This window comes from Tripterygium wilfordii, chromosome 3, assembly GCF_013401445.1.
Source record: "Tripterygium wilfordii isolate XIE 37 chromosome 3, ASM1340144v1, whole genome shotgun sequence".
Taxonomy (NCBI): Eukaryota; Viridiplantae; Streptophyta; class Magnoliopsida; order Celastrales; family Celastraceae; genus Tripterygium; species Tripterygium wilfordii.
Window position 1 is genome coordinate 7,270,304 of NC_052234.1, and position 20,682 is coordinate 7,290,985.

The 20,682-nt window shown below is 36.3% G+C and overlaps 3 protein-coding genes and 3 non-coding genes across 9 annotated transcripts; all 6 read left to right on the forward strand.

The window, feature by feature from the left end:
* Nucleotides 1-34: 34 nt before the first annotated feature.
* Nucleotides 35-8,817, forward strand: LOC119995371 (vacuolar fusion protein CCZ1 homolog B-like). 3 transcript variants are annotated; one of them, XM_038841848.1, is made up of 11 exons: nt 35-275; nt 509-705; nt 1,177-1,270; nt 1,725-1,908; nt 2,010-2,048; nt 2,160-2,269; nt 3,684-3,779; nt 3,958-4,416; nt 5,743-5,898; nt 7,906-8,141; nt 8,537-8,817. In XM_038841848.1, exons 2-11 carry the CDS (start codon nt 524-526, stop codon nt 8,565-8,567), a joined length of 1,587 nt encoding a protein of 528 aa, XP_038697776.1. In that variant the 5' UTR covers nt 35-275; nt 509-523; the 3' UTR covers nt 8,568-8,817. The 3 variants fall into 3 exon arrangements, with proteins under 3 accessions (XP_038697776.1, XP_038697777.1, XP_038697778.1); XM_038841849.1 differs by lacking the exon at nt 2,010-2,048 and having other exon boundaries at nt 36-275; XM_038841850.1 differs by lacking the exon at nt 35-275 and having other exon boundaries at nt 514-705; nt 1,191-1,270.
* Nucleotides 8,818-10,084: 1,267 nt separating this feature from the next.
* Nucleotides 10,085-10,171, forward strand: LOC119995746. Its single transcript, XR_005467705.1, has one exon. It is a non-coding gene; the product is annotated as a small nucleolar RNA Z159/U59 (small nucleolar RNA).
* Nucleotides 10,172-10,540: 369 nt separating this feature from the next.
* Nucleotides 10,541-13,646, forward strand: LOC119984829 (glutathione S-transferase T3-like). 2 transcript variants are annotated; one of them, XM_038828956.1, is made up of 2 exons: nt 10,541-11,885; nt 12,904-13,646. In XM_038828956.1, exons 1-2 carry the CDS (start codon nt 11,532-11,534, stop codon nt 13,516-13,518), a joined length of 969 nt encoding a protein of 322 aa, XP_038684884.1. In that variant the 5' UTR covers nt 10,541-11,531; the 3' UTR covers nt 13,519-13,646. The 2 variants fall into 2 exon arrangements, with proteins under 2 accessions (XP_038684884.1, XP_038684894.1); XM_038828966.1 differs by lacking the exon at nt 10,541-11,885 and adding an exon at nt 12,325-12,756.
* On the forward strand, nt 10,737-10,815 carry LOC119995747. Its single transcript, XR_005467706.1, has one exon. It is a non-coding gene; the product is annotated as a small nucleolar RNA Z159/U59 (small nucleolar RNA).
* Nucleotides 10,926-11,004, forward strand: LOC119995748. Its single transcript, XR_005467707.1, has one exon. It is a non-coding gene; the product is annotated as a small nucleolar RNA Z159/U59 (small nucleolar RNA).
* Nucleotides 13,647-19,040: 5,394 nt separating the features above from the next.
* On the forward strand, nt 19,041-20,643 carry LOC119984842 (vacuolar iron transporter 1). Its single transcript, XM_038828975.1, has 4 exons — nt 19,041-19,401; nt 19,504-19,589; nt 19,669-19,783; nt 20,317-20,643. Exons 1-4 carry the CDS (start codon nt 19,160-19,162, stop codon nt 20,612-20,614), a joined length of 741 nt encoding a protein of 246 aa, XP_038684903.1. The 5' UTR covers nt 19,041-19,159; the 3' UTR covers nt 20,615-20,643.
* The last annotated feature ends 39 nt before the right edge of the window (nt 20,644-20,682 follow it).

Below are 20,682 nucleotides of genomic sequence, written 5' to 3' on the forward strand. Positions count from 1 at the left end.
TAAATGTATGTGAAAGACCGATCTGCGATTCCGTTGTGGACTTTCAAGCTGTCATTCAATTCTTTACCTGCCATATTTTTTTCCCCTTTTTTTTGGCTCATCTACTCCAAATGGATTAATGTGACGTTTTCGGTGGGTTTTTCGTTCGTGGATATCGCATTTTACAGGTCTTCCCTAATCTCCCGCTTTCGCGACTTACCGTGGAACTCTAACCCTAATCCACTTACTTCCTGGAGGTTTTCATCTTCGAAAGAACAGTTGCAGTCCACTCACAGGTATGTTATCGTCTTCAATTTTTGACGGATTTGTTTGTAACTTCTGCGATATGAGGTTTACATCATCCGCGATATACCTGTACTATATGCACGAAATGAAGAATTTTCAATATGCCAGTATGGACCAATATGAATTGATTGTTTACTGTGCCTTTTTAATGTCTCTTTAAACCTAAATTAATGCAGTTCCTGTGGTCTCTTTAGCTCATGATGTTCTTTATGTGAATGTTTAGGAATCAGAACAAATTATGGGACTTGCTTCTGTTAGTACTGCCGGTGAAGGAGTCCAACTTTGCATATTTGACTTGAGAAGAGGACAGCATGAAGGGCAGGAGCTGGACAAGATTTTATTCTTTTATCCTGCCGATTTTCCCTTGTCATCACAGCTTTCCACAATAGGGATCAGTGAGGGTCTTATTACATTTACAAGGTTAGTAGCCGCTTTGTTGCTTGAGTAGAAATTCTGCTTTTGTGGATGTATGTGCATGTTTATAGATGCTTATCTATATATATGTGTGTATATATTCATGTATAGATCAATATGTTTCTGAGCATGAATATGGTTGCATGGTGCACGATTTCAATGACATCTGGGATAGTTTGGTGTTCAAATGTGTTCTTTGCTTAAAATTGTCCATGATGCTAATTATTGATTATTTGGAGTTGGACAAAAAAAGTCTGCATATGAAGGGCAAAAGAATTTGAAGGAACAACTTTAAAGTTGCAATATGGAAAAACAATACTCAAATTCTTCATTGCTTCCAGCATTAGATGGATATGTTGAGTGTTTCCTGGATAGGCACCATTTTCTTTGGTGTCCATTTGCTTTCAATCAGTTGAAGACAGTAAAATTGTAGAATCCTGTATGCTTTATGAAATGCATGACAGCTATCATGTACAGAATTTTTTCTCCAGAGGCTGCTTGTGAGGTAATAGAAGCAGAAAGGCATCAACATGTTTTCCATGAAGCAGAGTCAGATATTTGGATGGTGATGGTAAGAAACGTGTTTCTTTCTAGAACATCCTGCTAATATTGTTCTATACTTTCTCGATTAAATATTATATTTTAATATTTTAATGGGTCCCGTCCATGCATTTGAAGACATTGACTCATTATATCGCATGAAATTTGAATGAATCCTTTTAACTTGCAAAAATACTTTATTAGAATAGAATGAATTTTTTCTGGATCTTTTGTTGTTGGTTTGTGAAATGTGGTAGTTAAGATTTTAACTCATTGAAATCATCTTTGATATTTCTTTCTATGTCTTTTTTTTGATGGAAAAATCATTCTAATGTAAATATGTCTATAAATAACTTCAAAAGAGTGATAATATATATGTTCTTTTGTGACTTATATGTAAAAAATAATTCCTTAATGGTTCGATTTAGATGCTTGTTTATTGTATTTTTAACAAGTAGCTCTAATTAGTACTTTACCATGTGTAGGTGGTGGAGAAAAGTCTTGAGGGAGAAGCCATATGGAGGAGCGATGATCTACGTAATGTTCTTAAGGAAGTTCACAAGCTCTTTGTGATGTTTTATGGTTATATCAGAGCTTTACTTGAGAAAGAACCTGGTGGAGGACTGGTTCGATCGCATTTGTACCCTTTCATCATGGATTATCTGAGTGGTAAATTATCATGCCAGATCATGCCTACTAAAATTGGAATTAAATTCATTCTGTCATTGTCTTTTGTTCAAATTGTTTCATTGTAAGTTCCTAATTGTCAGCACTGCAAAAGCATTCTCCGTTGGATAAGTGCTGCTGGGGTAATGCTGAAGTTGCTGTATCGAATGGAATCTGTTGGAATTGAGATGCGCAAGTATTGCTCAAGTTGCTGTATTTTTATCCCTTATGTGTTGCTTTTCTCTTTGAGGCAGATTTTTTTGTTGGGAAGAAACTCCAGTTGCCCTCATTCCGTGACTGTTTGAAGGAACGTGGAACTGTACAGATGCTGACTGTGGGTCGGGAGGCTGCAATTGAAGTTCAGGTTTGTCTTTTAAGAGAAGTATGCTGCAAATGTATTTGCTGATCACTTACACATCAAGATCCAATGATGATTTATACTATATTTGTAACTTATAATTTACTATGAGGCTTTCCTACCATACTCTTAGGTATCATCTCCATCACCACCAGTTGCACAACTCATCTCGGCACAACTTAAGCTACATTAGTTCATTTGAGCTCCATTTTTAGCTCAAGCTTCTCTTAAAAAAGCAATAAGCTCAAATTCCAATTTAAGACAATGTAAATCAAATATAATAATATATTAAATTATTAATGCTTAATAAAAAGGTAAACAACTCTTGTGAACAGGACTCCCGTAGTGGGTGGGGTCGAGGACAGGTAGTATGTATGCAAACCTTACTCCTACATAATATGTGGAGAGATTGTATCGAATAATTGAACCTATAACCAGAGGTTGCACCCGTGCAACTCTGCCACTGGGCTGCATGTTTGCCTGTATACAACGCTTAATATGTAAATTGATTTTCGAGTTTGGCTGAGAGCTGTATATTACAATATTCAAATGCTAGCTCTTATAATTGATCGAGTTCATCCCTATGTTTGAACTCAAATCGGACTTGACTGGTATTGAATTGGAGCTATGCCTAATTGCGACAGCTCAAAGTGCTTCGTAATGGCTTGATTCTCTGCATCCCTAAACCCGACCAGAATCGTTTACCCAATGTTTTTTTTTATTGTTTTTCTTTTGTACTTTTTTTGGGGAACCACTTGAACCCGTGGTTCTTCTCAATATTTTACCCAGTCATTATCGTAATACATCTTATCAACATAGACTAGAATTCTTTTGTTCTTTATTTCGCTCTTTTTTTTTCCTTTTCAAATTAACTCCATTTGTTGGCATGTCATGGTTGGTTCTGCTTCATGTGGTTCATGTGTTTGGCATGTAGTTACTAGATTTTAAAGTTGTCAGGTTTAAGCTCATGATAATTCTTCATGACTCATCCTTCTGATAATCAAGGGGTAAAAAAATTGTTTTCAGCCTCTCTTTTATTATCTGATAAAAAAGAAGAATGCATATATATTTCAATGACAATTAAGTTTTCAGAACAAGAAAAAAATTTAGTTCTCTTAAAATGGGTGAATGATCATCGTCCATCCTTAAGTTAGCTGTTTTATTATTAATCAATGAATTCCATGTCAATTCAACAGTACAATTCGTTGCTATAAGCAATGCCTAAAAAATGAATTTTCCCCGTACATAAACATATACTGACTATAAAAGGAAATTGATAGTTCAATTGTTTCTCAGTTTTCTTTTTTATCCTTGATTGAAAGTCAATTATAAGTAGTAAGTACAGTATGCTATTAAAGGATTGATCTTTTAGCTTGTGATTTTAATTTGCTCTTACTCATTATATGCATTTGATTTGCAGTCCCTCGTCAGGACACTGGAGTCTTGTGCTGGTAACATGTCGTGCTACTCGCTCATTCTATTTCAGGACCTGCTCGTGTCCACAACTCTCCCTCCAGTATGCTCTGATATTCCAAGCTCATTTTATACCAATGGTTTTCTTAGTCATTGTATGGTTTAGTGTTTGTCAGCTATGTATATTGGGAGGATTCTCAAGAACTTGATGCATTTATTTGGATATAATAGTCAGGACATTTGTGGTCTGAGACGCTAACCTTAGTTCTGTTCTTTGACAGGGTGACACTGTAAGTTTATTTACATATGCCGTTCTTAGATTGACCCCTCGTGCACAATCCTCCGGAAAAAGTTATTGGTCCTATTTACGAAAAGGGAATCCTGCATCTCATGCATCTGTCAGGTCTACAATGATACAGTCTGGTAGTGTTTCAGACCCACTTTATGGCTCACGAGATACCTCCCATGGTGGAGATAATGCTTACAATGTAACAAGGCCTTTACAGCATGACAAGTGGTTCAGAGGAAAGGATGGTTTTCTAGTCACTGATGTGTGGAGTGTCGAAGTTGGTAGCTTTATTTCTATGACCCCGACAGTTTGGCTCCAGCAGACCGAGGAAAGAATGTATCTCTGTGTTTATCAATACAGAAGCCTTACCATACTGATTCTCATTCCTGTTTCCTCTCTCTTTAATGGGGATCAAGGTCTTTCTGTGCTGAAGCAACAAGCTCTTGAAAATGTAAGTTCCTGATCTATTACGATCATTATAAATTGACTGGTATTGAACCTCGCCCGTGTAGGTTCACTCTTTTAATTTGTATGTCATTTCCTAACTATCCTTAACTTTGATGAGTTCCATTTGACTATTTTCTAAATCCCCACATCATTGCAAAGTCATGGCTAGTCTATCCTTTCATTTGAACCTTCCCTCTGTCCCACGATATTTGACTCCACTTCAATTCACCATTACTCATTTATTATCTTTTATGTGGGGCTTTATTTTTTTCATCTTGATGAGGCCAAATTGTTATTGTGAAGTTTATTTCTGATCTCTTGTGGTCTATTTACTGCAGCTGGCAAACATCTTTTGACATGGTAGATTTGGTAATTATGATATCATCTGAAACACTGTTTTGCATTAAAAAAATAAGGAAAAAGACATCTGAAGCATGTTGATGCACCATTTGAGACATGGCAAGAAAAGTAAATCCAGAATGCATAGCCCCACCTCCCTCTCCCCTCCACCCACCGTCCCTCCATTGCCCCTCTTGTGTCAAATGATCTTAGTTCTGAGTTTTATGTGTGTTTAAGTATGGGAGTTCCTGTTGTCATAGCTTTTCATGTTGTATGCGCTTTTGATTTTGCACCACTGTCTGGGAGTTAGTAGTATGGGATATATCTGAATCCTCAGGAGCCTAATATGACAGGAAAAAGGGAAAATGAGAGCTGTTTTAAATTTCAATTAATGGATAGGGAATGGTTTTATAACGTGGAAAGGAAGATCTAAGGTTGTGGCTCTTTAGGATCACAATAGTTTTTCAGTATGTCCATATATTTAGAATAATCACAATACTCATAGAGAACAGATATCTTAGAAACAAATTAGAAGGCTGATGCCTATGATGTGCGACAGCTCAAGTAGAAAGGTTATTGTACTTCTCGAGTTTAAGTAGTGGCAATGTTTCCCTAGTCAACTAATAATCGTTGCACTTAATTTTGTATATTGGAGACTGTCAGTCACTTCAGCCCTTTTAGTGCTTCCACTTTGTGTTATATATCTTCCACTGGGTATGTCATGTGGCTTCTGTTTGGTATATTTATATACACGTTGCCGTTATCTGTATTAGCTTCCTAATTAGTCATTCTGGAGCTACTTTTGAATTAGATTGGAAAATTTTCCTTTTGCTCCCACATATTATCAGTATGCTAGCTTTGTCCTTACTTGTTTGTAATGTACCAGCTATATCCTTGAAAATTGAAAGTAATTTAGCTTGAAATTCAGGTATTGGAAGCTTATATTTTGATTGCCTGAATACGGTCTGTTCTTTCTTACTGAAATTGTCAGGCATCATCCAAGATGCTGAAAGTTGAAGAAATCCTTTCAAAAGGGTGGGGTGGCGAGAATGCTTATCATGTCAAGGGGTATCGTTACCTGTTGGTGAATGGTGACAGAAATATATCAAGGGCTTCTCCACTGGGGAAGGTTACAACTTTAACGAAGGTAATGCACCATTAAATTATATTTAGTCCACAAAAAAAAGTTATAAATAAACCAAATAATATTTGTTCTTGTTCTCGCACTTTTGTGTTCTGGTTATCAGATTCTCGTAACAATCTATTGGAGAACATTAACTTTAATGCCCTATAATTTGTTTCTTTTGGTTACACCACCTTGGTGTTCCTCTTGATAAATTTCTTATGCATTTAGAAAACTGAAGTTGTTCCCTTAAATACGATTTTCTCCTAATAAATAGAAGAAATAGAGATTTATTTGACTATGATGTATATGCATTTTACATTAATTTTCTTTTAGAATATCAAAATCTATTAATTGTATGCAAATCACCTTTATTCGTAAAAGTCATACATACATTACTATGAACAAAATTATCTCAAGATACTGTAGATACTGATGGTCCATATTTTCTAATAATATGCTAGTATGCTGTAATACTTATGATACTAGATTATAGACTGAGATGAGTGATAAGTCAAACACTGTTTACAAAAACTTCTAATTGGCAATGAGGACCACAATTTGAGGGTTTGGGTACTTAGAACAATTCTGGGTCATTGTGTTGGCTGTGGTGCGATGTATGTTTAATCCTCCTTCACTAGGCTAACCGCGTTCATCTAGTATGCTTAGCATGTACTTATAAATTGAACTGAATAACATGTCAGGGCCGAAATTTAACTCCAAAATCTGAAGTATTACAGTTTGCAGAATATACCTAAGGTCCTAAACTCAACCCTGGTCCAATTTTAAATGAAATTTCTCCTGGTGAAGTTACTGATCCTTTAAAACTCACATTATTTGGTCATAAAAGGCTATCTTACTTGATCAACTTACCCCTTTTTAATGCTTCTGGTTATTTCATTAGAGTTTCATATCATATGCACCCATTATCTTTGTGCACATAAATAAATAATCAAATAGGCATTGCTGCTCTGTGAGTTTGTTAACTACCTTGTTCCTAAGATTCTATGTATCTCAAAAGGAAATGAATTTGATCAACTTTCATTTTACAATGCATGCTTAGTGTTCACTCTGACATTTACTGCAAAGGATCCCTTATTCTATCAAATTTCTTAATAGGTCAACATGAGCTAGGAACCATGAAATAAGGAGTGGCAAAAATTGATCGAAAAGATTTAAATGTTTTACTTTTTGCCTAGATAGGTGAAAGTGAGAAAAATGTAGAATTCCTAACATTTTTCCTAGATGCTGATGCCTATAACAAAACTGATATATGTTTGGGTGTTGCTTGTTGCCATAATCTTCTGCTAATGGCTTGCATTGGCACTGATAAATACTCCAAAGCTGTGATTCCAGATTCTTAGAAGTAAAATTGGTTTCCATTTTATTACTTGTTTTTAGTTTGTTCTATCAATGTGCAGTTTGATTTCTTGGTGATATGATGGCGACTGGATTTTGAATAGTTGTTGTTGGAAATCTTGACAAATAGTCTAGTAGGTGACATTCAACAACATAAATAGAGGAACCTCCAGACAAAACAATCAAACATCTGCATTATACCAATTCTTGTTCCTGGTTGGCACTGTTTGAGGAGTTCACATGGTATTGGGTTATACTGATGGATTAATTTCGCAAACGTTTAAGGAGTTCACATAGAGTTCTCCAAGACTATTAGATTAATTTTTCAAACCACTTTTTTTAACAGACCATTTTTTTTGGTTTTTTGCATCTCTTTTAGCCCTTGTATTCTATTAGTGTCTCTGATAGCAAATTTCTCTTACAGCCAAAGTGATGTTTTGTTGCCATCTGGGTTTGGCATATGCTATGTAGATATAATACTGTGTCATTGGTCAAGAATTTTGCAACTGATAAAATTTAGAGCTAAAGTTGTTGATCCTACTGCAGTTAAGAACTCTCAAAAATTGTGGATACTGATCTTCAATGAATTCCCGTAGTTGCTCTGCTTGATTAGTTTCTCAGAGATGTGATATATCCTTCGATTCATTTTGTTTCTTTGTTGCTGCACTGCAGGAATCTTTGCTTGCCATGAGTACGCTTAGAGAAAAAGTAGATCTGGAAAAGGAAAGAAGAGAAACGGATAATGCTGGTGGTGAGAAGGATATGGATATGGAAGTGTGCATTAGAACTAAAAACAATGCTTGGGTTATTGCTCGAATTACAAGGGGGGAGGAACTCTATATGGTTCTAGAAAAAGCAAATGAGACACTTCTTTATGCCTCTGATGCTGTTGAAAAGTTCAGCAACAGGTAGCACATTTTATAAAGATCACTTTGATTACCTTTTGTAATTCTTTCATCGAGCTTGTTAATTATTATCTCATTTATAGCTGTTGTCTTCATCATAATCACCGTTTCCATTTACGTTTTGAGTTTTGACAAATTTAATTAATTTGGGGGCCAAAAAATCAACACAGGAAAGAGTGTAAGCATGAGGCTCACGGAGTGACTTTGGAATTTGGGATTATGACTTGCGTGTGAAGAGTTTGGCAATTAGTTATACACTAATTTTATTATCTGTATCGCATGAATTTTAGGAGCACCTCATGCTGACTACTATATATTATCGTCTTCCTTTGTTGTTCATGATTTCAACTTGAGTTGGATTTGAATTCAAAATAATCAGTTTCTTATGGATTATGCAGGTACTGTGGTGGAGTATTTTCATTGGACTAGGTAGATTTCCGAGGTCTCACATGTACTTTCTCCCATAATAAATGGGATTTATGAATGCATAAAACAAGAAAATGGTCTATTTGGTTATAGTTGCTTTCCAGCGGATATAAGCGTTCTTTGTAAACTTTTACACTGATTCAGTTGCATGTAAATGCAAGAGTGGTATGAACCAAAGAGGGCATGTTTGTATAGGGAACGCAATGAACGTGATCTTTGATTATTTATTTGGTAAACTGTTTCAGTTGCTGCATCCAGCTAGTCCATTAGATCTTGGTAGGTGATTTACACTTCAACTTTTAGCCATTGGAACTTAAAAGGAATCGGACGGTCTTTGTGATAGGACCAAACTGAAGCCGATTTAGCCCGCACACGGAGTCAATTGGAGTTTGGTAACAATAAAATATAATGCATTTTGAAAATTTACATTTATTGCTATAATTTACATTTGTTTAGGGCAGCTGCTGGAGTGCTCTAAGCCCTACCCAATGGGCGGATAACTACAAATAGAGGGGTGGAGAACTACAATGTATTTGTATCAGTTTGCATTATTATTAATAATGAGTTTTGAAGTGAATTTGCAGACAACAAATGACTCAATGTTACAGTGAGTATGCAGAGAACCAATTACTTACACTGACTAATATGCTAATTAATATAAGTTTTTCTTTGAATGTCTATTATTTTGTCACTCTCTCATTTTCTTTTTCTAACATTTCACGGTATTATATGTGCATTACCTTTATTTTAAGAAGCTGTTGGGCGGAGGAATATTGGTTAGATCACATTTTTAATTGTACCTTTCCATCAATAACATGCCTACTAAAATCAGCTCCTTTATTTATAATTCTAGACCTAAACCCAAACTCAAACCCGACAAAAATTAGAAATCAAACCTCCCGCCCAATTTTGAAACACTTCCCAGAACCACTTCAACTGGTCTGCTAGTACTCCTAAATCTTTGATAAATGTATTACATCAATGGCTGGCTTTTTTCTTTGTTACTAGCCTACATGTGTCACTGTTCATGGGTGGGGCTGCCAAAATTTTTGGATATTAAAAGGGCCCAAATCATAACATGTTCAGGATGAGCCCGAACTCTATATTGGAGCCCATAATTTTGATCACTAAATCAATAAACCTCAACTTTTGAATTTGATGAACATTATTTGTATCTCATTTTTTATTAAATACATCTCATTAATCCTTTAAAAATTCATTAAAATAAATATATTTAATAAAAAATAAGGTGAAAATAATGTTGTTCTTTCAAATTAGGGCAGAGAAGAATACCCGTAATAACGAGGCTGAGCGGGTCTAGGGTTTTACAGCCCCAAAATAACGCTATAAAAGCTGCTTGCTTGCTTGCTTGCTATTTCTCAGTCCCCCAACTCGCCATATCCAAGCTGCAGCTTGGGTGCCTTTTGAAAACGAGATCAGTTATCCTCCACTTCTGAAGTTCCTCTGCTTATTTCTCTTTTATGTTGTCAATGTAACGATGCGTTAGTTTGATAATGTTGGTCTCTGATGATGATTTACATTAAAACTTTCGTTCTTCTGAGAAATTCTCCTTGCGGAAATTTATTGGAGACCTGAACTGAAGAGACATAGTTTGCGTATTAGTTTATATCGTTTTGTGAATGCTTGTTGTTATGCAGCCTTCAAAATTTGTGATATACTCGTGTTTTCCTCTTTCTTTTATATTTAGTTATGTTCTTATGAACAAAGCGTACTTCAGTCGATTTTATTCGGTTGCTGTTGATTTGATTGTATTCAATTCGGTCTTACCATATGGATTCTCTGCCGGTGTCTCCATTGGAAAAGTCCTCTTCTTTCATCTCGACCTCGGCTATAGAAAAGTTATTCCTGACCTTCCTTATTTATAACTTCTGTCTGCCCCATTTCATTGCACGATCTACAAACCCAAAGCCCCACCACGAGGGCTGTCTTTCTCTCTACTGTACTCGGCTTATCGAATATCCGAGTGGAATTGCCTTTTCTTTAGCTAGCTGGAGTCGCAAAACTGTTATAGCTTTGCTTGGAAGACTAGGGCCAAGGCTCTATCTTTAATAGAGGGGTGCTCCTGCTTGGTTTAAACTCAAATGATGGATCAAGGGGTGTCTTAATTTGTCTATGGTACTTGTTTTTAGAGGCTTTTAGACCTATAGGGCTGCCTCCAATGATGATAAACTTTAGTTCTTCTGAAGTAGTTTTTGAGGAAATTTTTTTTGGAGACCTGAACTGAGGAGGCTGAGCCATTAGAAGATAACTTTCTTCTCTGGAGCTCTATTTTCAGATAATTTTTTTTGTGTAGTTCTCGTTTGTCTATATTTACGACAATGGAAATTGAAGATCTTGTTTATCTCTTATGATGAAATTAACTTTTGTTCTCCTGAGATTTAAAGTGCTGAAAAAATTTGGAGACCTGAGCTGAAGAGTTTCTAAGGATCTTTCGTATCTCTCTGTTTCCTTAACAATTTTTTTTTTATAATTTTTAATGATATGGTTTATTTAATATAATAGTTGCCGACGTCATCATGTATCTGGTATTAAATTAGGGTTCTTTCTTTAAGTTCCTATTGTGTGATGAGAATTTATTTTTGCATTCTAATTGTTGTCTTGTTACCAAGGTAGACTATAGAGACCAAGTAGAATAGTGGTGGAATTGGAAATCTCTCAAAATCGTGTTGAATCGCATGTGAAATCGTTGAAATCGGAATTTCACACACGATTTCAACGATTTATTTTCCTTATTAATTGCCTAATACCCTAAAGCCTAATGTCTTGTTACTCACTAGTCACTTGCTTCACGTATGATATCATATGTTGAATCAAATCTGGGAAGCCTAATCACCATGATGAGGTATGAATATTAGTTATTCGATTGAATTAAGTTTTCATATTGTACAACTTTTACTTGTGGAGTACTGACTGCATGTTTGATATTTTTAGTTTTACAGCAGCCCTATGGAAAAAGATGCAAGTCAGAGCAGCTCCAACGGTACCCTCAAATTAGAGAAAATACCATTTTGGGGGACCATTTTTGATTTTGATTGCTCCAACCAGTCCCTCATATTCACCCGCAAAATAAGGAAACTCTCACATCTTGATCAAAGTTGGGGAGACTCCACTCTCCCTCAAAACATTAAAAATTATTATTTTCTCTTTCCTTCCTATTTTCTCTCCATCTTCGCGCGACCTTGCTCCTCTCCTGACCTAGATCGGCACCACCACTTAGATCGGCACCATCAAAGCTTTCGTAACTATCGCCTGCCTCTGCGCTTTCCTCCTCTCTCCCATCACCTTGAAACATTTGACCAGGTATGATTTTTGGGTCTTCTCTCCATCTCCTTCTCTAAACATTTGACTAGCATTCGATTGAGCATTGGTGAAGCACCAGCACAACTATATCTCATATTCTCATCTCATGCCTTTGAGTCTTCAGTCTTCCCATGCCATTCATGTGATCTTTATGACTGTATCTGATGATTTGTGTCTTCCCCTGCATTTTATACGATCGGTATGTGTTGATCTCATCTCATCTCATGCTTTTGCCTTTTTTTTCGATCTATATCAGATTACATATTAGTTTATTATGCCTATTAGTATCAGATTACATTTAATGATCACTTGAAAAAGCAGTTTAGATCACTTGGCCGATTTTTCATAGTTCTAGTTCTTGAACACCTGTAATCTTTGTTTGTAATTGAATTTTGATGGTTGCATTGGTCTCTATCACATGTAGATGGATTCGCAAAACAGTTCATACTTCACCAGCCTATTAAGTGGATGATCAAGTACCGATGATCCCTTGTTTACCCAAGATTATGGTGACGTTAATGAGTATAGTCCCAATGTGTCTCAAGTCACCAATACCCCTTCCAATACCTCTTCCATTGCTAGGAAGAATCAACGGGGATCCAACTTTGCTATAGATGATGATATGATGCTCATTTCGGCGTACTTAAATATTTGCTTAGATCCGGTGATTGGAAACCAACAAAAGTTAGGAGCATATTGGGAAAGGATTGAAAAATACTTCAATGAAAACAAGGAAAGTGAGAATATATTCCGAACCAAAGGTTCACTGCAACATCGGTGGGATAAAATACAAAGAGAGGTTAATAAGTTCTGTGGACATTATGCAAAAATTGAAGGAAGACAACAAAGTGGATATACTGATCAAGACAAGGTACAAACTTGTTTTAATTTTATTTGGCAGATTGGTTGCATTGTATTTAATATAGTGGTTGCATTTTTTGTTTAACAGATTGCTTGCATTTTAGTTGACAAACCTGTTTGCATTTTATATCACCGATTGTGTCATTTTATTTTATAGATTATGGCAGCTCAACAAATGTTCAAGAGTATAGAAGGTCATGCGTTCCACTTCTTACATTGTTGGCATGAATTAAGACATCACCCCAAATGGTTAATGGATCAGTCTACAAAAAAGACAAAGAACACGAAGAACGCAAGTCCACAATCTTCTCCTACACTTAGTCCTAACATTGTCAATCTAGATGAGGAGAACAGTGTGCCAAGCACTTTTGTTGGATTAGAGCGACCACCCGGTAGAAAAGCAGAGAAAGAACGCATTCGGAAAGGCAAAGCTCGTGATCGTGACAATGGGGATTCACCACTCGCTTCAGTGACCATGCTACTAAAATTTGATGAAGAGAGCACAAAAAGAGAAACTCGTTTTGAGAGAGCATACACGCAACAACAAGAGTTGATTGATATTGAGAAGATGAAGTACACGCAACAACGAGATTTGATTGATATTGAGAAGCAAAAGTATATGCAAAAACAAGAAATGATTGATATTGAGAAGAATAAGGAAGAGGAGAGAATCATGACTACTAACACTACTGATATGCCTCCAAGTTTAGCAAAATACTATGAGAGTCGCAAGGCAGAGATATTAGCTAAACGAGCTTTGAGTGAGTGTTGATATGATGATTTTGTGGTTTGTAGTCATCTTATTTTCATGTCTTTTGTTGACATTAACTTTTAATACAATGACTTGGTGGTATTTATTTGTATTTATTAATAATAAGTTAAACTTGAAGGTAGTTAAAAGTAGTTATATTAAAAAATAATAAAATATTTGATGTGATGTTGAAATGGGGGATGTGGTTGGAGTGATATTAAAATAGGGATCCCTTAAAATAGATTTTGGATTAAAATAGGGGAGAGGTTGTCCCCCAAAATAGTATTGTGGGTTGGAGATGCTCTCAAACTTTTGCTTGGAGTTAATTGTTTTCTGTTGTTTTTTTTTCCCTTGGGGCTTCTTATGGATATATAAACATATACATATTTTGACCTTCTTTGATGTCACCCTACAAGGATCCCATTAAAGTTTAGTTAGTATGACTTTGTTTTGGTGTAAGACTTGTCATGGTCTCTAAATTCAAATATGCAGTGATGGTTTTGTTACCATACCGTAAGTTAGTTGGGGAAAAAAGGTAATGTTGTAATGAAGTGAATGATTGGAACTTGATCCTATGAGGTTGTATGATTTGATTGAAGTTGTTGCATAAAGTAGTTGAAGAGTGTCTATACAAGTTCATGGAGAGCTAGTACTCCACAACCATATTCTTGTTGTTATTACATAGCAGCAATCATTATGAAATTCATAATTAGTCTAGGTGTATAACCTTTTTTTTTTCCCAGTTCTATGTACCCTTCCTAAGTTTGTTGTTCTCTGTTGATTACTCCTTTGCATTTTAAAAAAAAGATGTCTAGATGGTAATTGTTAGTGTTTGTTGCTCTTTTTGTATATGTTTATGTATATATATTGAGAGGGTGTTTTGTTGAATTTTATCACATATTGTTTTCAGCTATTATAGAGCCCGTTTGGTTAACAATTTTGGACAACAATTTATTGTACATTTGTCTTGGAGCAACGAACGGCTATTTAGGGTGCATATTCCCAAACAATTTTGAGATCATATTATTGTCTTTTCCAAATTGTTCTATTTTGAACAATTTTCTCGTTTCATTACTAAAATGTCTCTATTTTCATTGTTAAGTCCAAAACACCCTTAAATAATAGGGAATGATGTACCTCATCACAAAAACCACAAAACTATTATCTTCTCTATTTTTCTTCATGCTATCGTAGATGATATTGTCAAAATTGTCTATCAAATAAACTCAATAGTGTTTTTTTTCCTGGAAATATTTACTGGTTAAATAATTTGCAACACTTAACTTGAACAAAGTAGTCTTATTTTTATGCTTCTTTTGAAATACCTTAATTATGTTGTATGGCCAGTGGACGTTAGGTTGTTGTCACTTAGCAGACTATGGTGGAGGACTACTTTACTCTGTCTGCTCAACATTTGAAATCCAAGGTTGCAAAAAAGTACGTACTGTTGTACTTGGTTGAAGTTAATTGTGTACTTGGTGAGAGTTTGCTAAGCAGTGTTTTAAATACCCGTACGATTCAAATACCTGTTAAAGTCCCACATCGAAAGATGTGGGCATTAATGTCTTATTTATAAGGTCAAGTTCACCCTTAACTTCTAACAAGACTTTTTCCTAGGCTTGAGTGAGTTGGGCCTAGTTCATTTGCTTGGGTCTAAGGAGAAATAAAGCCGTGCTGGCCCAATGTATCCATGAGATTTGGACAATCCAAAACGGACAATATTGTTGGTGTGTATGGGGTCGTGGATTTACGACATAGTATCTAAGCAATTCAGTCCAGTTGGACATGACGTTTACTCCACTTGTTGGGTCTGGCATAACCCAGTCCACAAGGACATGACGTTTACTCCACTTGTTGGGTCTGGCATAACCCAGTCCACAAGTGCGGGGGAGTGTTAAAGTCCCACATCGAAATATGTGGGCACTAATGCCTTTTCCTAGGCTTGAGTGAGTTGGGCTTAACTCATTTGCTTGGGCCTAAGGAGAAACAAAGTCGTGCGGGTCTGATGTATTCATGGGAACCAGACAACCCAAAGCCTACAATATTGTTGGTGTGTATGGGGATGTGGATTTACGACATAGTATCGAAACAATTCAGTCCAGGTCTGGCATAACCCAGTCCACAAGTGCGGGGGAGTGTTAAAGTCCCACATCGAAATATGTGGGCACTAATGCCTTTTCCTAGGCTTGAGTGAGTTGGGCTTAACTCATTTGCTTGGGCCTAAGAAGAAACAAAGTCGTGCGAGTCTGATGTATTCATGGGAACCAGACAACCCAAAGCCTACAATATTGTTGGTGTGTATGGGGATGTGGATTTACGACATAGTATCGAAACAATTCAGTACAGTTGGACATGACCTTTACTTCACTTGTTGGGTCTGGCATAACCCAGCCCACAAGTGCGGGGGAGTGTTAAAGTCCCATATCGAAATATGTGGGCACTAATGCCTTTTCCTAGGCTTGAGTGAGTTGGGCTTAACTCATTTGCTTGGGCCTAAGTAGAAACAAAGTCGTGCGAGTCTGATGTATTCATGGGAACTAGACAACCCAAAGCCTACAATATTGTTGGTGTGTATGGGGATGTGGATTTACGACATAGTATCGAAACAATTCAGTCCAGTTGGACATGACCTTTACTTCACTTGTTGGGTCTGGCATAACCCAGCCCACAAGTGCGGGGGAGTGTTAAAGTCTCACATCGAAAGATGTGGACACTAATGTCTTGTTTATAAGTCAAGCACACCCTTAACCACTTACAATGTCTTTTCCTAGGCTTGAGTGAGTTATATCTAGCTCATTTGCTTGGGTCTAAGGAGAAACAAAGCCGTGCAAGCTCGATGTATCCATGAGAACCGGATAATCCAAAACAACCAATATTGTTGATGTGTATGGGGGTGTGGATTTATAACAATACCAGAATCAAAATCATATCGGTGGGGCCCCCATGGTACAATTTGGCCGGCCGGTACAAAAAAAATAAATAAAGTAGTAGTATAAACAAATTGTTTGCGTTCTATATGTGGGTTTTTGGTTCACTTGTGCCGCGCAAATAGACCGAATCAGTATTTTGAATTAAAAAGAGGTTTTGGTGGGAGGAGTTTAGGTACTGATTTTGACCTGCAAGGAAACTGAAAACTCTCCCACTTAACAGACTGTTAACAACAACCGAATAACGACCCCCACTTCAGCCTCTCTAGTTTTAAAACTAGAGAGAAAAATAACAGAGAAGGGATAGAGTTTTGTATATATGTATGTGTCTTGTGCAGTTTGGATAACCTTCGCGGGGGTGCCCAGGATCTGTTGTTGTAGTAGATCCTTTGTAGCCAGGGATCACCATTTGGCTCGATGGCCTAGACTCAGCTCGGCCCGAAATTTGATCTGGTCTGGGTAGTTCGATCCGACACCTTAGACGGGCTTGGGTTTCATTTTTGGGGTCGGTTCAGGCCCGAAATCTCTGGCCAATTTTGGTCTGGCCCGAGCCCGATCCAAACCCGACTAGGTAATACAATTATTTATTTATATATATAATATGTATATATTTACATATATTATATATATATACATATATATATATGTATATACACAAACAGCCCAGTGTGCACTTTCTGCATATATATATATATGTATATGTAAATGTAATATACATATATATATATATATATTATTGCAATGTATGTGTACATATATATATACATAATACATATATATTACACATATGTATTTATATAATACATTTTACTCAAAAAAATACATATATAAATATTATATAGTCAAAAACTCGGGCCCGGCCTGATCCAAAGCCCCGAGGCCCTACCCAAAGGCCTGAGCCTTAAGGGCATGGGCCTCATTTTGAGAGTCAACCCTGGCCCGAGGCCAACCCGACACCCGTCTCCCGATTCTCAAAATAGAGCCTGCACCGCAAATTTCTGATTCGGTCCGATGCCGAGCCCTATCTGTAACCCTTTTGGGTCCATGAGTTTTTTTTTTTTTTTTTTTTAAGTCATAAGTTTGTAGCATTTGATTTAATGAATTTAAATTTTTTTTTTATTCGAAACAAAAATTAAATTGATGAGATTGAAATATGGGATGTTTTAATTATACATTAATACATGGTTGGGTTCAGGAGGCTGAATACACATATTTATGATTTTTTTAATGTTTTTGCAGTGATAACATTTTTTTATTGTTCTTATTTTTATTTTTATGATTTTATCCACTACAGGTTCAGCTCTAAACAACTTTCACGTGTGTCGAGCGCACGCCGAGACCAAAAAGAAAAGAAAACGACACGCCAAACAGATCTAAAGCCTCATTCTCTTGTCGTTTTCATTTGATTTTGTTGGAGGAAAATTAATACTCTCTGGTTTGTGCAGTGTGTAGAGCTTAAGCCTAGGGAAAAAAAAAAAAAAAAAAAAACTCGTTATATACACTCCATTTCTGTAATTTCAATTATTTCGTTATCTAAATAGTCCACACTAATTTTCAGTAAATTATGTGATTAGATACAAAGGAAAACTCTTTATATCTAATTACATTAAATTTTATTATTACATTGTTTAATTACATTTACTTCGTTATTACATTGTTACATGTTATGACTGATTATGACTGAATTTGTTAGGGATACATAGCGCTATAAAGATACAAATCTTCTATTTCAGTTAGCCCAACTACAAGTTGTACATGTGCATCATGTGAAACATGTGGAATCCACGAGTTTACTTGGAACTGTTGGGATAAATGAGATACCAATATTTATCTTTAAAATAATATATATATATATATAGAAAATAAATATTTGGCAGCAAATTAAAGGCAAATAATACACCTCAAAAGGACTGTATACATAATAAAGAAATATATATATGGGAAAGAAATATTTGACAGCAAATCAAAGGCAAATAGTATATATCCTTAAAAAAAATCATATACATAGGAGATAAATATATATAGGAAAGACATATTTGGCAGCTTAAAAAACCTATATAATAGTAAAGAAATATATATAGGAAAGAAATATTGGAAAAAATATACATTTAGTCTCTTAATTATACCATTGATTTCATTTCTGTCCTTAAATTTTTTTTTCCTCTTAAAATCATCTCTCAACTATTCAAATGCATCATGTTCGTTCCTCAAATGATTCCGACATCAGAAAAATTATGTTTGTTGTATAGTTTAAACACTAAAAGTGTTAAACATTAATGGTTAAGGATAATATTGTTCACATTTGTCAAAATTTACCAACTATTATTACTTCGATATGTCAAATAGATGTTACGTTGTATTTTTTCAACTACTCTCTCACTTGAATGACGAAATAGATACCTCTCAATAATTGAAGGACGAAGTTAAGAGCAGAAAAAAATTTAAGGACGAAAGTGAAACTAAGGATATAATTGAGGGAACAAATATTATATTTTGTGAAGAAATATTTGGCAGTAAATTAAAGACAAAAACTGCCTCTTCAAAAAAAATAAATAAATAAAAAAGTACGGGTCCAGAAGTAACCGTGGCTGTAATGGAATCGTGCGTCCTCCACGATAAAACTGTAAATCCTTCATTATCCTAGTATATCGACACACACACACACCACACTATCAATTAATTGAAACGCATCCCGTCACCACTCGTTGCCGCCGAGGAACCTTCCCTTACTGTTTATGGCGTCGACCACGCAAACAAACCTAGAGGCGGAGAAGCAGAGCCTTCTCGACCACCACAAGGAGAAGCACTTCACCGCCGGTGAGATTGTGCGCGACATCATAATTGGAGTATCCGATGGCCTCACTGTTCCATTCGCCCTCGCTGCCGGTCTCTCCGGAGCCAATGCTACCTCGTCCATTGTCCTCACAGCCGGAATCGCTGAGGTCGCCGCCGGCGCCATCTCCATGGGACTTGGCGGGTACAATACAATTTCGATATCTTAATTAATCCCCTGTTGCGTATATTAGTTTGGATCGAAAGTGTAGGAAAATTGATTGAATTAGGGTGGGTGTATGTGCAGGTACTTGGCAGCCAAAAGTGAAGCTGATCACTATGCTACGGAACTGAAGAGGGAGCAAGAAGAGATCATCGCAGTTCCCGACACTGGTATGTTTTTTGAACCGTCCGATTATTGTCTTTGGAATCTCAAATGTTGTGCGGTGACCGTTGATCTTCAAAATCACAGAGGCTGCTGAGGTGGCAGAGATATTAGCACAGTATGGAATCGAACCGCATGAGTATGCGCCCGTGGTGAATGCTTTGAGGAAGAAGCCTCAAGCATGGCTTGATTTCATGATGAAGTAACTGACTCCTCTCCTTAATTTTTCTATTTAGATTATTGATTGCTTAACAATTATAATTAATTTGGAAGATTAGGCTCACAAAGTTAAGTAATTAAGGATATATATATATATAAATTCTCTTATGCGCACTTAAAATACACATTATTTTTAAGAGAGTGGATGAGTGAAATAACAAGTGGGATCAAGTGGTTTGAGTCTCACATGTTTAAAATCAATGGTGAAAACATAAGTGTGTATTTCGCATATGAGAATTTGTTAGTGGATATATATATATATATATATATATATATATATAAACTGGTATGTTTGAGATAATTGCTGGGTTCACTTAAAAGATGGCGACAAAGCCCCAGGCGGTGCAGACACTCCGTGATAGGGTCAGGTGCAATGCAATTGGGCACATTTAAACAAACTATAGTAATGTGATACTTTATACATGTCGTAATGTTGACTGATTCTTAAGGGGCCATATCTCGATTAATGGGCCTGAAAAGAAATATATTAGTATTGTGATTTTTTTTGTGATGCAGATTTGAATTGGGGCTGGAGAAGCCAGATCCAAGAAGAGCCCTATACAGTGCTCTAACTATTGCCATTGCCTACATCATGGGTGGACTGGTTCCTCTCATTCCTTACATGTTCATTCCAAGAGCTGAGGAGGCCGTGATTGCATCAGTTATTGTGACCTTGATCGCTTTGCTCATCTTCGGCTATGGCAAGGGTTACTTCACAGGCAATAAGCCTTTTACCAGTGCCCTGCAAACTGCCCTCATCGGAGCCATTGCATCTGCTGCAGCATTTGGCATGGCTAAGCTTGTCCAACATTAATGATATTACTTTTGCTATGTATTGACCCTATGCTTCCTTTCCCGGTTATAATAATGTGGAACTTCAAG

What these genes read in the sequence shown, in the direction of transcription:
- LOC119984842 (XM_038828975.1), top strand. Translation starts at nt 19,160, where the DNA reads ATGGCGTCGACCACGCAAACAAACCTAGAGGCGGAGAAGCAGAGCCTT. An exon ending in ATCTCCATGGGACTTGGCGG is followed by an intron (nt 19,402 to 19,503) that starts GTACAATACAAT and finishes GTGTATGTGCAG; the next exon opens with GTACTTGGCAGCCAAAAGTG. An exon ending in TGGCTTGATTTCATGATGAA is followed by an intron (nt 19,784 to 20,316) that starts GTAACTGACTCC and finishes TTTGTGATGCAG; the next exon opens with ATTTGAATTGGGGCTGGAGA.
- LOC119995371 (XM_038841848.1), top strand. Translation starts at nt 524, where the DNA reads ATGGGACTTGCTTCTGTTAGTACTGCCGGTGAAGGAGTCCAACTTTGC. An exon ending in AGCAACAAGCTCTTGAAAAT is followed by an intron (nt 4,417 to 5,742) that starts GTAAGTTCCTGA and finishes TGAAATTGTCAG; the next exon opens with GCATCATCCAAGATGCTGAA. An exon ending in AGGTTACAACTTTAACGAAG is followed by an intron (nt 5,899 to 7,905) that starts GTAATGCACCAT and finishes GCTGCACTGCAG; the next exon opens with GAATCTTTGCTTGCCATGAG.
- LOC119984829 (XM_038828956.1), top strand. Translation starts at nt 11,532, where the DNA reads ATGGAAAAAGATGCAAGTCAGAGCAGCTCCAACGGTACCCTCAAATTA. An exon ending in ACCTTGAAACATTTGACCAG is followed by an intron (nt 11,886 to 12,903) that starts GTATGATTTTTG and finishes TTTATTTTATAG; the next exon opens with ATTATGGCAGCTCAACAAAT.